At 38.7% G+C, this 16382-nt stretch overlaps 1 protein-coding gene across 1 annotated transcript in view; it reads left to right on the top strand.

The window, feature by feature from the left end:
• The first annotated feature begins 396 nt into the window (after positions 1-396).
• Positions 397-16382, top strand: part of ADAMTS3 (ADAM metallopeptidase with thrombospondin type 1 motif, 3) — a 288200-nt gene continuing 272214 nt past the window's right edge. Inside the window, exons 1-2 of the mRNA XM_011927136.1 lie at positions 397-502; positions 1795-1822. Coding sequence (XP_011782526.1) covers positions 434-502; positions 1795-1822 — 97 coding nt within the window. The 5' untranslated portion in view covers positions 397-433. The remainder of the gene's footprint in view (positions 503-1794; positions 1823-16382) is intronic.

Raw genomic sequence — 16382 nt, 5'->3', positions numbered from 1 at the left:
TCGCTCGTCTCTCTCGCTAATACTTCCCCCTGCTGTGCTCCGGGGAACCCAAGCATTCTCCGCGCTAACCTTAGGGACCAATGGTGCTCGAAAAGCCTCGAAAAAGCTGCTTTGGGCAGAAATAGTTGGAAAGCCCCTCGTCCCTTCCCCCTCTCCCGGGCTCAGCCTGTGCCCGCTTGCAGCACCTTCTCGCTCCTGCACACTCTGTTTGGGAGGACGGGGTGAGAAGGTGAAGTGGAAAAAACTTAAGAGCAGAGGGGGCCAGTCTCAGAGCTCAAATTTCATTTTCATTGAAGCAAAGCACAGAAGATCATTTGTTTCTATTTTGCATTTTTTTCCTTTTCCTTTTTTTTTTCTTAAAGAAACTTATTTTGGGGGGGTTTGCTGTGGGCATTTGCTTTGCCCAGTAGTTGGAAAGTGAACTCGACTCGTGATGGTTCTCCTGTCACTTTGGTTGATAGCAGCCGCTCTGGTAGAGGTTAGGACTTCAGCTGATGGACAAGTAAGTGGAAAATAATAGCAATAAAAAACTCAAACCCAACCTTTTCCCGAAAAGTTCCTCCCCTGTCTACCCTCCTTTCTTTCCTCCTTCTCCTCCCACCCTTCCCTGTTATCTTTTGCGTTCAGGAACGGTGTTTTGAGGGCTGGGCGCAGCGTGCGGGCTTTTGGGGGTGGAGGGTTGAGTTGCACGGGAGGTTATGACTCCCACTCCGGGAGCCCAGGCTTGTCACACCTAGGGCTTCACCAGTCTGTGACATTCGTAACAATTCCTAGTGACAAACCGCAGCCAGTTCCCATCCTCGCCGGGTCATCTGGGCTTCCCCTTTCTGGAGGGCGGTCTGGGCGCTTGAATGAAGTTCTGGACACTGGGTCCGGGATCCCAGCGCTCTGGCTGCTGCCGCCGGAGTCGGGTTCCTGGAGCTTTCTGTCCTCCGAACTGACTCACGGTTTTTTCGGGCAGCTGGAGGCGGGGGTTTCAGGAAGTCCTTGGGCCGGACAGGGAGAGATCCTGTAGACACGTGTCCTGGGAGTACCACGGCCGGGCTAGGGTTTGACAGTTGGGGAGGGGGGCTGGAGACGTTTCCTGCCCTGCGTTTTCCTGGGCAGAGGCTGCAGGCGCCGGCCGCCTTCTCCCCTCCCCCTCTGCACAACTCCTCCTCTTTTTAAAGCTAAGTTGACTGCAGCTCTGTTTCTTTTCGGCCCTGCCCCCAGCCCTTTGGAGACTCAAGGTGAAGCCCGATGCTCTCAGAAGAGTCCTTGAGAAGGCTCCGCCAGGGGAGCCGTTTGTAGTAAATTATATCAGCAGTGGGCCGATGGGACTTTGGGTACAGAATTTCTCTGTTAGTTTTCGTAGCTTCTCTGGTCGGCCTGGTCTAATCGACCATAGGGTAAAAAGTAGAGAATTGTCTAGTTGATTCCTGACCTTAAATCTGATCAATCAGGCCCCCGCTAGGCTTCTTTTGGCCTGTTTAAATTCATAGACTTTCTTTTCTAATCCAGACCCAGTAGAATTTTCAGAAGAGAGTATTGAGTGTGTGTATGTATTTTTTCTGGCTTCATAAGTGTTAAATTAAAATGAAAAGGGGCAAACAACTGCCTTCCCCAAATTGTTATGGAATTGTCTCATGAAACCTTCTACAAACTAAGGTGCAGGCTTTAGGCACCAATCCCAGTCTCTAGCATCTCCTGATTAGTTAGCTCTTGGAAAGCATTAATGGTAGAAATAAAACTCGCAAGGTGATAAGATGAAACCCAGTAACTGTTTCTTTTTCTTGCTTTCCCCCTCCTTTCCAGGCTGGTAATGAAGAAATGGTGCAAATAGGTAAGCTGTGTTCTCAGATGCCACTCTTATCTTAAGTTGAAAGTAAGGGAGTGAAGTGAGCTAAGCAAAATATTGTTTCTGAAATGTTTCCCACTGGTGGTTAAAAAAAATAATCTGTAGTCCGGAAACACTTCTGTTCTTCTCTTCCTCTTTCTGGAGGAAGATCCCACTTTCCTCGGGCTAAATTATAGTGAGGTAAAAATTCTTCTGCAGTTGGACATTTCAAGCATCAGTTTATTACTGTCTTTGTACAAACCACTGATATGTACTTGGAAGGTGATGGAGGGGCTGGAAGATGATGTGGAGATGAATGAAATAAAATCATCAACTTCTGTAACATTTAGGAGGAGAACATTTGAGTACAACAGGAGGCAAGAATGCTACATAGAAGAGAACAGTGAAGTACAGAGGATGGAAATTTTTGTCTTACAATCTTTCCTGCTTTGGGTAAATCCTCTGATGACCTCTATTATTCAATCTGCTTTAAAATAATTATCTCCTGATGTGAAAGATACTGTTAGGCCTTTTGCTAATATCTAAAATCCCAGTACTCTCCTGATGCTGTGGAGATTCTTTCTCCCATTTTATGGGTGAGGAGACTGAGATTCAAAGAGTGTAAGTGACTTGCAACAGGTCACTCAGAAGTTCATGGGCTTTCTTGAAGCTGTTTAGAGTAATGTATTTGTTGTGAATGTGGAGACTGAAAGTCATCTGGCAAGAAGCCAGGCTACATTCAAAGTCTTTTCATACACATTTTACTTGGATTACTTTAAAAGATACTTTTTCTTTTTGGCAGAGTATTAGTCTCTGTAAATTTTGTATTTGTCAGGTGATATTGTAAAGCCGTCTTTTAGAAGAAAAGTTTTTATTACTGCTGCTGCAAACGTAGTTACAAGTGATTGGCTGTTTATTAAATGCCAGGCACAGTGTTGATTGTTTCATGTACATTATGTCAACTGATTGCCACAGCCACACTATGAGGTGGGGATACTGTTGTGCCTATGTTAGAGATGAGGAAAATGAAAATGAAGCTTGAGAAGTTGCACAGCTACCTGTTACAGTACAGTGTGGAGATCCACACTTGTTAACTAAGGAACCCAAGAGCTAGGCCCAGAGGTGTGTGTATGTAGCCTGTAATATATGAGCATATATCAAAATGCTCCTTCCTACTCAGTGCCTAGCATTCATTGTTGGATATATTTCCCTAGCTTAGACCTCTACTGCAAGAGCAGAAAGTGGGGAGGAAAGGCACTGAGAACTGCACTAAAAATACAGTGTTTGTGAATAGATACTTGTCATTTGTAGTTGGTAACATTCAGCCATCAATCCTTATCTTTTTAGAGAATGTTTTTTAACAAACTCTAAAGTAGGGAGAAGAAAGTTGTCTTATTTTTAATTACTGAAACATTTGATTACTTACAAGTCCCAACTTTTCAGAAGCAAATTAAAAAGATGTCTTAAGATCACCCATTCCACCAAAAAATTTCATAAAATATATAGCTTTGATTAACATTTTAAGATAGAATTAGGATGTTCTCATGTAAGAGGCCCCGGATTGAACCAAAGTTTGGTTCAGTTGTTTTGCTAATGTAAATTACTATAGTAGCCCTTTCAAAGGGAAGAAAATAGTACAGGTATGCTTAAATTTGGCAGAAGAGAGATAAATCAGTATGAAAGAGAGGAGGTCAGAGCCCTCTTAGGTTGTAGTGCTGGAGATTTACTTGTTCCCATATTCATCTGTTTTATGGGATTTCTCTCTTTTATTATTACCATTCTTGTTTATCATTTTCAAGTTGAATGAAGAGAAGAACAGATTGAAAAAATTAGATTTTGGCCCACAGGTCTTGTGATAGCAAAAGTATAACTATCATTTCACTTTGGTTTATGTATAATATGTAAGAAAATCTTATGTATAGAATTAGTTTTACTCACCTGTCCCCTGTGTGTAAAGGCACTGCTAACCTGGAGATTTGGTAAAATGCACTCCTGAAAACATTACTTTTTTTTTGTTTTCTATTAACTGATTTAGAAGTAGTTTTATATAACCGCCTGGGGACATGTTATTTGATCAAGGATACATTAGGAAAGACAAATAATATTTGTAGATTTTATTTATTTATTTTATTGCTCAACAAATTGGCTAGAAAAAAATTGCTTGGCCCCCAATAATTTCTAAATAATTTAATGTCTCAGGAAGGGTTAAATATAAATCAGTAATAAACCACAAGTTAAGAAACTAAATTTTAAAAATACTTTCTATTGAAATGTAATGTAGATGTAGGAGAGTGCATATAAGTTTACTTTGCCGATTTTTCACCAAGTGAATGCTCCTGTGCGGTCAGCAGCTGGATCAATAAGTTGAACATTACCAGCACTGCTGTACGTCCCTCATGCCGACTGCCAAGCTTTCTCCTGTTATGAAAGGTGACTGCTCTCCTGACATCTAACAGGATAAATTGATTGTGTCAGTTTTTCATGCTCTTTATAACTAGAGTCACAGGATATGTACATCTTAGTATTTAACTTAGACGGTCAGTTTTCAAAAATGTATCTTATATGCTTCAACCCTCTAGACTAGGAAGGCTTTTATTTAGGTAAGGAGAAGGCAGTTAATATAGTGTCTCATGCACGATATTGCCTCTTTCCTTCTCTCTTCAGCCAGTGGAAAAATACCTTCTTGGTATGTGGGAAAGTAGGATTCACCCTAGAAAAAATGGGTAAATAGGTTTTGAACCCTGACCTAGTTGTGTGCCTCTTTGCCAACCAGATAGGAACTGCGTCTCTAATCACCTACCTGTACCCATACATACATATATATCTGTGTGTTTCAGTATGTTTCTGCATATATGTGTAAGTATGTTTCATGAGATCATTGACATACTTTTAGGGGATATCAGGGAGGACTGTCTTTTCTGACTCAGAGTATGGCCTTGGTAGGATGCCTGAGGTAATCGTGGGAAACTGGTGTGGCTGGTCCAATTGGGTAAGGAGGCTTGCTCAATGACACATGTGGCTTAGGAAATAATCATAGTTCTGTAGAAATTGGAAAATCTGAAAAAGAACTCTCTGAGTCCTTTTGTTTCATCAGCCAGCGCTGAGATTGCTTGAGTATCATTTGAGGAAAAAGCATTGTGATCCTTTAGTGTTAAGCTGTCTTCTCTTTCCTGACCCCAGTTGGAATTGGGGCATATCTTCCCTCTCCTGATTCCTCTTGGAATTGGGGCATCTGTCCTATTTCTGTTCCCCAGTTGCAAATTCCGTTACATCCCAATCTTTAAAAAATAAAGTTGCTAATCGTGTTCTCTCAGATATCTAGTTTACTAAGAGATAATTTTTCACGATTTTCAGGTTTTGGTTTGTAAGGTTTAGTGTGAGGTACTTACCTCGTTATTGACCAGTAAGCATTGTCACTAGATTAACCCTCATGAGAGCAAAGACTTTGTTTTGATGCCAGTTGTATCTCTAGTACATAAAACAAGGCTTGGTACCTTGTGGGTCCTCAAATACTGGTTATTCAATGAATAGATCTAGCAAGCAGGATATTATTATATTAAGGTTTATTTGTGTTCTGAATTTCCTTGTTTTGTGCCTTTCTCCAGGCTAAATTGGTTCCTAAGAAAATGAAGACGGTGACAATGGCTATACAATTAATTATTCAATGTTATCAAGGCCTCTTGGAACTCCTCTTCCACCCTGCAAAGCACAGGGACCTAGGCCTATCATTATTTTATGCTTTTCTGTTTATACTCAATAAGTATTTGGTAAATTGAATTGAATTCTATGTGCAGTTTTGGAATGCCAACTATTTTTTTTTTTTTTTTTTTTACTTCAGCCTACTTGGGATCATTTGCCCTATTGCTGGCATCAGGAAAGATAAGCTAAGCTAAGATTAAAATCTGTCAATCCAATTTGCCAGCAGCAGTACTAGAAAGTGTGGTGAAGGAGGTTTAAGGGGATCCTTTATAAAATGCAGAATTTTAGCTACTCGAAACTAAAGATAATGGAGTTGGCTTTACTGATTTATCTTCTGTCCCTCCATTGAGCGTGATTATGGTTAATGTTAACTGCTTCAAGATTCTTAGGTGACAATTTAATTAAGTGCAGCATGCTGTGTATCACCATTATCATACCTTATTGTTGTTTCGCTGAAATGTTTCTTACCCATGCTTTCACTGCTTTTCCTTGCCATTGTACCAAATAATTATAATATTGCTCAGAAATGTTAAAAAAAAAAACCCTCAAGGTCGCTTCTGCTTCCAGGACGATGATCTTTAAGCATTCTTTGCTTTGAGTAGCCAACCCAGATTATCTTGGAAATCTATTAGGGACCATTCCAAATTGCCTGGTAAAATCATGAGTAATTTTGATATGAAGAGTTGGATTATTGTGCTTGGAAAGGATATATTGACAATGATGACTTCAATGGAACTTTAATGCTTCTTTAAAGAGGATTACTATTATCAGAATTTTGAGAATCTTCTCTTTAGTGTTCCTGTAGTAGAGATCAGATTTTATTCCTAAACTATACTACTTCTATTATTATAAGTTGTTGAATTTTTTCTTTTTAATTAGTCAGTATTTTCCCAGATTGTTGATGTCTTACAAGTGCCCACTGTAATCATATTCTTTAATTTTTCTGGATTCTTCAGATTTTTGAAAATCATTCCAATTCCCAAACTGCTGTTATAATTTAGCATGTTCTGATTCAGACTTCTTTCAATACACACACTGTATTTTTTGTATAACCGTTTTTGTTTTGTTTAATATTTTAGTAGAGCTTTTCAACATAATTACAAACTCCTTCTGAACTTCATTTTACCTCATCATACTAATAAACTCTAATTTGTATAATCATTTTCCTAATAGTATTTATTTTCCCATGATAGTGAATGTTGCCACACAGTGTTGTGTATGTATATGTCATTGCCTGCATTTCAAGTGACTACTTTAGGTGAGAGCCCCAGAAGTTGCTTACTGAGTAAAAACAAATTCACATGATACATTTTGACAAATGGCTTTTGAACAAGTCTGGATGATCTGAACTTCTACTAGCAACTTAGGAAGGCATTAATTTTTAAAATTTCACTTTAGAATTAATTCTGTCTGCTTTTTGATGTTTGAATATAATTTTTAAATATTTGGTTATGCAATCTGAAAGATGCAGTGAATTCATAATTTTTCTAACACTGAAGTACCCAATGAATATGAATAATTATATTATACAAATGTTTTTGTAATTTTATTAGTACTACAAGAAGACTCATCTACCTCATACAGTACAATTTGAGAGTTGTATATTCCTTAAAATGCATAGTGGAGCATGGGAAGTTTCCTAGCATAGCAACCTCTCTTCTCACGTATTATGTATACCTCCTAATTCTCCAAAGAAGTTTACATGACTTTGCTGACTAACGGTAAATCCCTAGGAGAAATTTTGTGGTAAAATGTCAGTCTCTTGTTTAGGAAAATGATTGCCACAAATTCAGCGTGATGAATCTTCATGGAATTTAGAACAAATTGTGAGCAGCATGAAACAGTATTATCTTGCTCTTGAAATGATTGATAAAACAAAAATAGCCATTAGGAAACTTGTAGCAAGAAAAAAAGGATTAAATATATGATTCCTCAGATACTGTGGTCTTAGATATTAAATCACGTTTCCAACAATTTTTCTTAATATTTAGTAAGTATATTTGTATATTAGATATGCAAACCAAAACAATGATTGATGGCATTATTCATGAGTTCCAGTTCTCGTTCCTTTACATGTAAAAACCTCTCTTTTGCATGTAAAGTTCATTTTCTTCTTTCTGTTTTTTTTTTGAGACAGGGTCTCGCTCTGTAACAGAGGCCGGAGTGCAGTGGTGCAGTCATGGCTCACTGCAGCCTTGATCTCCCCAGCTCAGGCTATCCTCCTGCCTCAGCCTCCCGAGTAGCTGGGACTACCCTGGCCCCATTTCTTTTTTCTTTTTTTTGAGACAGAGTCTCACTCTGTCGCTCAGGCTGGAGTGCAGTGGCACCATGTCGGCTCACTGCAACCTCTGCCTTCTAGGTTCAAGCAATTCTCTGCCTCAGCCTCCCGAGTAGCTGGGACTAAAGGTGTGTGCTACCATGCCTGGCTAATTTTTGTATTTTTAGTAGAGATGGAGTTTCATCATCTTTTCCAGGTGGTCCTGAACTCTTGACCTCATGATCCACTCGCCTCAGCCTCCCAAAGTGCTGGGATTACAGGCGTGAGCCACCGTGTCCGGCCCATTTCTTAATCTAAAATCTAAATCTATATATACAGGAGAGGACCTATGAATATTCGTATTTCCTCTATCAAGTGGTCAGGAGCACAGACACTGTTTTGACTGTGTAGTTTAAAATCCCAACTCCACCACTTTCTAGCTGGTAACCTTAACCTCTCAAAGTGTTACTTTCTTGTGTGTAAGAGGCATAATACTGCATTTTAGAAAAAATTTTAATTTTAATTTTAAGTCCCAGTGTACATGTGTAGGATGTGCAGGTTAGTTACATAGGTAAACGTGTATCATGGTGGTTTGCTGTACCCATCAACCTATCACCTAGGTATTAAGCCCAGCATGTCCTAGCTATTTTTCCTAGTATTCTCTTCTCCTCCACCCCACACCACAATGGGCCCCAGCGTGTGTTGCTACCCACCCTGTGTAAATGTGTTCTCATTGTTCAGCTCCCACTTATGAGTGAGAACATGTGGTGCTTGGTTTTCTGTTCCTGAATTAGTTTGCCGAGGATAATGGCTTCCAGCTCCATCCATGTTCCTGCAAAGGACATGATCTTGTTCCTTTTTATGGCTGCATAGTATTCCATGGTGTATATATACCACATTTTCTTTATCCAGTCCATCAGTGATTGGCATATGGGTTGATTTCATGTCTTTATTATTGTGAATAGTGCTGCAATGAACATTTTTGCTGTGTAGAAGCTCTTTAGTTTAATTAGATCCCATTTGTCAATTTTTTCTTTTGTTGAAATTGCTTTTGGCAATTTCATCCTGAAATCTTTGTCCATGCCTATGTCCTGAATGATATTGCCTAGATTTTCTTTTAGGGTTTTTATAGTTTATAGTTTTTTGTTATAGTTTTGGGTTTTACATTTAAGTGTTTAATCCATCTTGAGTTAATTTTTAACTAAGGTGTAAGGAAGGGGTCTGGTTTCAATTTTCTGCATATGACTAGCCAGGTCTCCCAACACCACTTATTAAATAGGGAGTCCTTTCCCCATTGCTTGTTTTTGTCAGGTTTGTTGAAAATCAAATGGTTGTAGATGTGCAATGTTATTTCTGAGTTCTCTGTTCTATTCCACTGGCCCGTGTGTGTGTTTTTGTATCAGTAACATGCTGTTTGGGTTATTGTAGCCTTGTAGTATAGTTTGAAGTCAGGTAGTTTGATGCCTCCAACTTTGTTCTTTTTGTTTAGGACTGTCTTGGCTATACGAGCTCTTTTTTGGTTCCATATGAATTTTAAAATAGTTTTTAAAAATTCTGTGAATAATTATAATGGGAATAACATTTAATCCATAAATTACTTTGCCATAGTCTCATGAAAATACTACTGTTACTTCATAGCATTCGTAAAATGCTGGTACATTGTAAACAAGATAGAATCACAACTATTGTTATTAGTGTGTCTTTGACTTGTGCTGTTTCTTTTTTAAACTTTTACTCAAAGAGAGGTACTTCATTCTAATCCCTACATTTTAGATAGGTCTGCCTATCACCATGAATTTCCAGGAACTTTAATTTCCTGTGCCATGGACTTGTAACAAACTATCTACCCAGTCAGCTCACCATGTGACAGCTCTTTGAGAGTTCTATTTTCATGTATTATCTTCATGTTTGTATCTCAATGTAGTATTGTTTAATTAATTGTAATATAGCAATAGAGAGAGGGAGTTGAGAAATGAATGGTGCAAAACCAGTTATTCCATATGGATTCCATGCCAATTCTATTTTATGTTTACCAGATACAATTCTTTTACTTCTTACACCTTATTTTGCTGGAATTCCCTTCATTCCATTTTGCTAAAAGAAATCATGGAAGTCATGACTCCTTTGGATGCACATGACAGGAACCCAGTTCACATAGGTTAAGGAAAACAAAATTGATGAGGTTTCAAAGTCAGGTATAGTTGGATCTAGAGTTTAAATAATACCGTCATGGAATCTCTCTCTTTCTCTTATTCCCTCTTTCTCTTTATCCTTGTGTCTTTCTCATTTTTCCTCTGTATTGGTTTTATTTCTCTTTCAGGGTAGGATTGGTTCACCTCCCCCTACACCTCCCACAAGTTGTGGCAAAGACTGTTGCTGTCATCTCCAGGCTATCATTCTACCTTTCACCCCAGAAGACAGACACCTCTTTTTTGACAGGTCCAGTACATTTCCTGGTAGAGAGTTTATTGGCTACTTGATTTAGTCATAAGCTTGAATCATTCACTGTGGTCAGGGGATGCAGTACTTTGATTCACCTGGATTGGGGTGTTTTACCCCTGATTTAAAAGGAGTGTGACTGGAGTGTGACGTGGTTAACCTGAAGTGAAATCGGTGTGCAGCTAAATAAAAAGGAGGGATGCATGCCGAAGAGTCACACGGCATACAGTAATACCTCAAATGCAATAGCTTTCCAGCACATTGATGGGAGATAGTGGCTGTGGCAGGCAGAATAATGGCACGCCAAAGATGTCTGTGCCTGTATCCTTGAAACCTGCAAGTATTTTATGTTACATGCCAAAGGGGGATTAAGTTTGCAGATGGAATTAAGGTTGAAAATCAAATGACCTTAAAATAGAGAGATTATCCTGGATTATCAGAGTAGGAGTCTTTATAAATGGAAGAGGGGGGCTAAAGAGAGAGAACCAGAGAGGTGGCAGCAGGAGGACTTAGTCCCCTGTTGCTGGTTCTGAGGATGGAGAAAGGGGGACCATAAGCCAGGTGATGCCAGTGGCCTCCAAAAGCTGGAAAAAGCAGGGAAACAGATTCTTTCTTATGGCTTCCAAAAAAAATGCAGCCCTGCTGATGACTTGATTTTAGCTCAGTGGCCTAGTAGACTGTCCCAGTTTCTCCTACTTTTTGACAAAAGTATGAGCCAGGCTATTTTAGATTTGGAAAATGTAATTATCGCAAGTAAAGTTTCAGTGAAAACCTTTAACAATGCTGTCCACATTTCTTATTTATTTTATTTTTCCTAGCCTTTGCTCTTGGAGACAAATGTTAATTTTTATAGCTTCATATTCTATACTCAATATTAATCTTTCAAAGTTCTAGTTAGCAAAAATTATAAGTTTGAGAAATATTAATTTTTAGAGTTCCTAACATTGCTCTCGAGTCTGTAAAATTCTTAGTGATGCTAAATAAGCAGAGGTGCTTATTTAAAAACTGAGATTGGAATGTTAAAATTTTGGCATTTGGGCTTCACTTAAAAACAAAATCTTTTTAACTTATTTTGTTATTAATTATTTGGTCATTTTAAGGTGTAGCAAATAAAATTCTTGGATATCTTTCTTCAAAGGATGCTTTTTCTTTTTTTGAAATATGTTCTCTTACCTGATTTCATGTTCTAGTACACTAAAGAATGTGTTATTCTTTCCTAAATGGCTTTTTTGAACATAAATATTGTGCAGTTGCAACAAATGTTTATTAAAAAGTCAGATTTCTAAAAACTAGAAGAATTTAAGTACACAACTATTCGTTCGTTCTTAATAACGAGTAAAAAAGCCATCACCTTTAGTTTTCAAATAGCTTCATAAAAATATTATACTATGAAAATAGATTTGCAATTAAAATAAAAGACACACCAAAGAGGGTGTCGACTTTGTGGTGATAAGAGCCTAGAGGGTTTGAAGTGAGGAGAAAAGAATTTGACTGTGTTCAGAATTTCAGCATGTGTCACAATTAATTTTTAATTGCTTTTGAGAGAAGATGTGTCCCCTTCCCCTTAAGTGTTTATAGCTTTGCTGAGACCTTTGGCGTTTGGCGTCCTCTTTAATGCCCATTCTTCACCCTGCTTGCATCTTTCCTGGAGCAGCTGGCTCCCATCATTTCTGATGAAAGTCATTCTCTTACTCTTGGCTCAGGATTTGGAAATGTTGTTGTTGGAGCTGCTTCTTTAGCTGATCTTGAAAATGCTTATTCGGTTTCATTCTTGAGGCCAGATTATTGCATACTGAGAATTTATACCTGATAAAATAAATTGCCTGTGTGAACTGCCTCTTCATAGTAGATAACCAGCCACTTTTTGGGAGAGAATTCCAGTCTTTTAGATTGGGTAATGGGGCGTGGATTGTTACAGCCAGATTGGATTTTAGGCCCTCTGTTGATATGGAATTTAAGGTCCTTCTAACTGTATCACATCAGGCTGGATGGGATTATAGGGGAGAGAGGTCTGAGGGGTACTAGGACTTGGAAAGAATCTGAAACTGACTTTCTTTTTCTATAGCTCTAGCTAAGAGGGTTGATGGTGATGATAACAGCTCACTTTTCATTTATTAAAGTTTTGTTAGATGGGCCAGGGCCTTTGTATACTTCACCTGATTTGGTTTCCATTATTGTTTCTGTTTTTAAGATAACCTCTGTGAGCCTTAATTTTCAGAATTTGCTTGTAAGTTGGCAAAGAGTGCATCAGTCAGGAACTAGAATTCAAATGCAATGCTTTCTGACTCCAGAACTTTAGTGTTCAACCATCATACCCAAATCTCTTCCTTGCTTGGGAACTGTAAGCCATATTGCATCAATCACAAGTATTTCAATATTCTATGTGCCTGGGGTAGCTTTGGCATTAATTAGATCCTTAAAAATTTGTGTGACATATGAGAGATTTATACTGAAGTTGCTCAAGGTCTTTGCAACGTTGACTGTACTACTGAAGACTTTTGTTCTTTTACAGTTCTATAGTGTGCTCTTTGCAATGTATTGGGAACATCTAGTACCCCTAGGGGATATTTGTGTCTTATTCTGCTACATACTTAGAAGGAAACCAAGATGTCTGTTTCAAGCTGTAGCATATCTGGCTGAACATATAAAGGAGTTAAGATGATCCTAGAGCATGGGCTACTGTGTCTGTCGTACAGTGCACCTTACCAGCCCCCACACAGAGCAATCTCTCCCAAGAAACTCCACTTCCAGACAGAGCCATCGGTTAGACTTCCCTCCCTCCCTCCCTCCCTCCTCCTTCCTTTCTTCCTTCCTGTAGTGTACACTAAGGCTATGTATTAGTCTGTTCTCATACTGCTCTTAGGTTGGTGCAAAAGTAATTGTGGGTTTTGCCATTGATGTAAAGAATTACCTGAGACTGGGTAATTTATGAAGAAAAGAGGTTTAATTGAATCACAATTCCACAGGCGATACAGGAGGCATGCCAGGGGAGACCTCAGGAAAGTTACAGTCATCGTGGAAGGGTGAAGGGGAAGCAAGCACTTCTTCATGTGGCAGCAGGAGAGAGGGACCTAAGGAGAAAGTGCTACACACCTTTAAACAACCATATCTCATGAGAACTCATTCACTGTCACGAGAATAGCAAAAGGGAGGTCCACCCCCATGATTCAATCACCCCCACCAGGCTTCTCCTCTAACGTGTGGAGATTACAATTTGACATGAGATTTCAGTGGGGACACAGATCCAAACCATATCAAGCATTTGAACACGGTTAAGGTATTATACTTCTGTCCCAAAGAGCTTATAGTGTCTGAAAGGATGAAACATAAGCATGTAACTCTTCTCCCACAGAGATTTTTAAAAAACTTTTGTACGGACATTGCTTTTGTTAAATGACTTGACAGGGAGTACTATGGAAGCTCAGGCCAGGAGGTCTGTACTCTGTGGATAAGTTGCCAGGAAGTTTTCTTGGAAAAGATAGGGCTTGAGATAGGCTTTGGGGGCCAAATTCAGTTTGCCTTGGTGGAGAGAAAACAGCGGTCCTCTACTGTAGTGATGCTGCAGAGTGGGGCTGTGAAGGTGGGCATGCTTAAGCCAGGTCTTGTGAGCACATTAGACAGAATGTTTCAGTAGGCTAATATGAGAGATGATGTTGAAAAGAAATAAGGGGCAGAGTGCAGAGGGCTTTAAAATACAAAACCTATGTTTTTATTTGGGTTAAGTTACTTAGTCTCTGATTTTCTGTTTTCTACTTTATACAGATTTTGTGAATCTTTATCTTTTACCCTAAAGTAATGGTGAGCTATTGAGGCTAGTTAGATGGAATAACATAGTGACATTAATTGCCAGCATTTATTGAATATTTACTATGTGCCAGACAGTGTTGTAAGCACTGTGAATCGATTAGCTCATTGAAATTTTACAACAAGCCTATGAAGTTAATACTATTACCTGTAATTTACAGAGAAGAACTAATGTAGTGACCCAAATCACTAAGGTAGTAAGTGGTAGAACCTAAGTATTTTCAATCTGGACCTTTAAAATAATTTTCCTGACAGCAATTTAGACAGTATTTTGGTATAATTTATATAACATTTAGTAGTGAGAAATTCTGTGTGGGGAATTTGGACTTGGTACTTGCAACTTTTCAGTGTGAGGTGATGAGATCTTAAAAGCGATTAGAACAAAATGGGTTAGTTTGAGAGAAATTGCTAAAGAAAAAGCAGTAGGACTTGAATGATGTCATATGGGGGAAAGTTATAAGACATGTATAAAATAGCTCTCTAGCCTGATTTGGGAGAATCAGCACTTCATGAACAGAAATAGTGAAGTGAGGAGGACAAGCTAAATAGGTGAACATTCAGATTGGTTTAGATATATTAAGGATGAAGAAAGAGTAAGACAAGTTATTCTCAATACAGAACAGAGCCGTTCAGGTTATAGTTTAAGGGAACTTTTCTTTTCGTTTAATCTATATTTATTGAGGGTTTACTATGTGCAGGGTATCATGCTAAAACATAGATATGTGTAAAGGGATAATGATTAAAGTTTGAAAATTACTTGGGAAATCTAACATGGTTGACATTAACATAGAAAGTAAAAAATGTTTAAGTGTATTGAAACAAAGAACATCGCCTCTTTTAAAGCTTTTGATGTAGGTTGTGCATATTAACTGCATATGTCTGCACAAATTTATATGCATATCACAAATACAGTCATGCACATATATACAAAAATGTGGTTATTTTACACAGTACAAGGAGGAAGAAGACATTACATCAAACTCTAGAGTGAGAAATTTAGATAAAAGAGAATTCTTTGACAAGAAATTTTTTTACATTATAATTAGGCTGCCAGTGGAGATGTGACAACAGTTTGTCTTGGGGGTAGTTGAAGTTACTGAGGAGATCCTGAATAAAAAATACTCTTCTTGCTTGCCTAGCTTCTGAACAAGTTGAGAAATAGAAAAACTAAAGAGGTAGGTAAAAAGAAAATATCTTTTACAGAAAAGGCTGCAGTGGAGAATGAGGCTCCCACTTTTGACAGGCAAGTGCGCTGGTTACCAATACTCCACCCTGTGCTTGTCAGGCCTCACCAGTCCAGAGCAGGGCTGCCCCTGGCTAAGGAGAACATGTATCCCGTATCAGGCTCATTCCCAGGAAGCAGAATGAGGAGGAGGTGCTGAGGTTTGCAAATTTCTTATGCTTCCCAGACTTCCCAACCACATAATTCACTCTTTTTCACCAGGAAGGGTGAGTGAAGGGGTAGAAAGAAGCTTGGAGTACTCAGAGAAAAACCTTTCTTCAGAGAGCAGGAGCAGATTAAAGGCTCTCTACCACTAACTTGAGAAAAAATAATCCCATCTACTTGAGATGCCTGAACTGTAAGAAAGAGCAGAGATTAGGGACCCTGACTTTTGGCTCTTTTAAATTTTTGACCTGTATAGTTAAAATTCTGTGAATATCCAAATAGATTGCGGAGTGGGGGCTAATTTCCTGCTGCCTGCTCCTAAGAATGCGGGGCTCTGTGTCTGTCTTACAGGAGGTCTGTTTTAATGATTAGATCCATTTCTTGTTTTTGGTAGCTTAAAAGGTAAGACCTGGATACTAAGAAATGTTTGGTTTATAGGGCAGCAGGAACCGTGAGAAATATACACAAGCTTTGCAAGCAAAATTCTGGCTTTAGAGGTAAATGGCTTGTGCAGTTTGCCGTCATTAATGACTTGGTGATAAAATGACTATTTAGCCAAAAGAAGATGCATGCTGATTTCACATACCCCTTCTGGCTCAAACTGCTCTCTTTCGTTCACTCATTTCTTCATTTCTTCATTCATGGATGTTTATTGAGTAACTTCAAGTTCTTTTTTAGGCAGTGGGGAAATGAGGTGAAGAGAACAGATAAAATCTCCTGCCTTCATGAAGTATATATGCTGGTAGATATAAAAATATATAAATAAACATATAAGTAAAATTTATAAGATGTCAGATGGTGACAAGATTTATGGAGAAAGATAAAACACAGAAGGGGGACAGAGGGTAAGATGGTTGCTGGTGGTCAGGAAAAACTTCACCGAGAGGGTCACATTTAAGCAAAGGTCTGAAGCAATTGAGAGAGTAAGCCAGGCAGCTGAGAAGAAGATCCTTTGGCAGAGGAATCAGCAAGTACAAAAA

This window comes from Colobus angolensis, unplaced genomic scaffold (assembly GCF_000951035.1).
Source record: "Colobus angolensis palliatus isolate OR3802 unplaced genomic scaffold, Cang.pa_1.0 Scaffold70, whole genome shotgun sequence".
NCBI lineage: Eukaryota > Metazoa > Chordata > Mammalia > Primates > Cercopithecidae > Colobus > Colobus angolensis.
The sequence above is the reverse complement of the archived record's forward strand: the minus strand, read 5'-3'. Positions and strand labels throughout refer to the sequence as shown.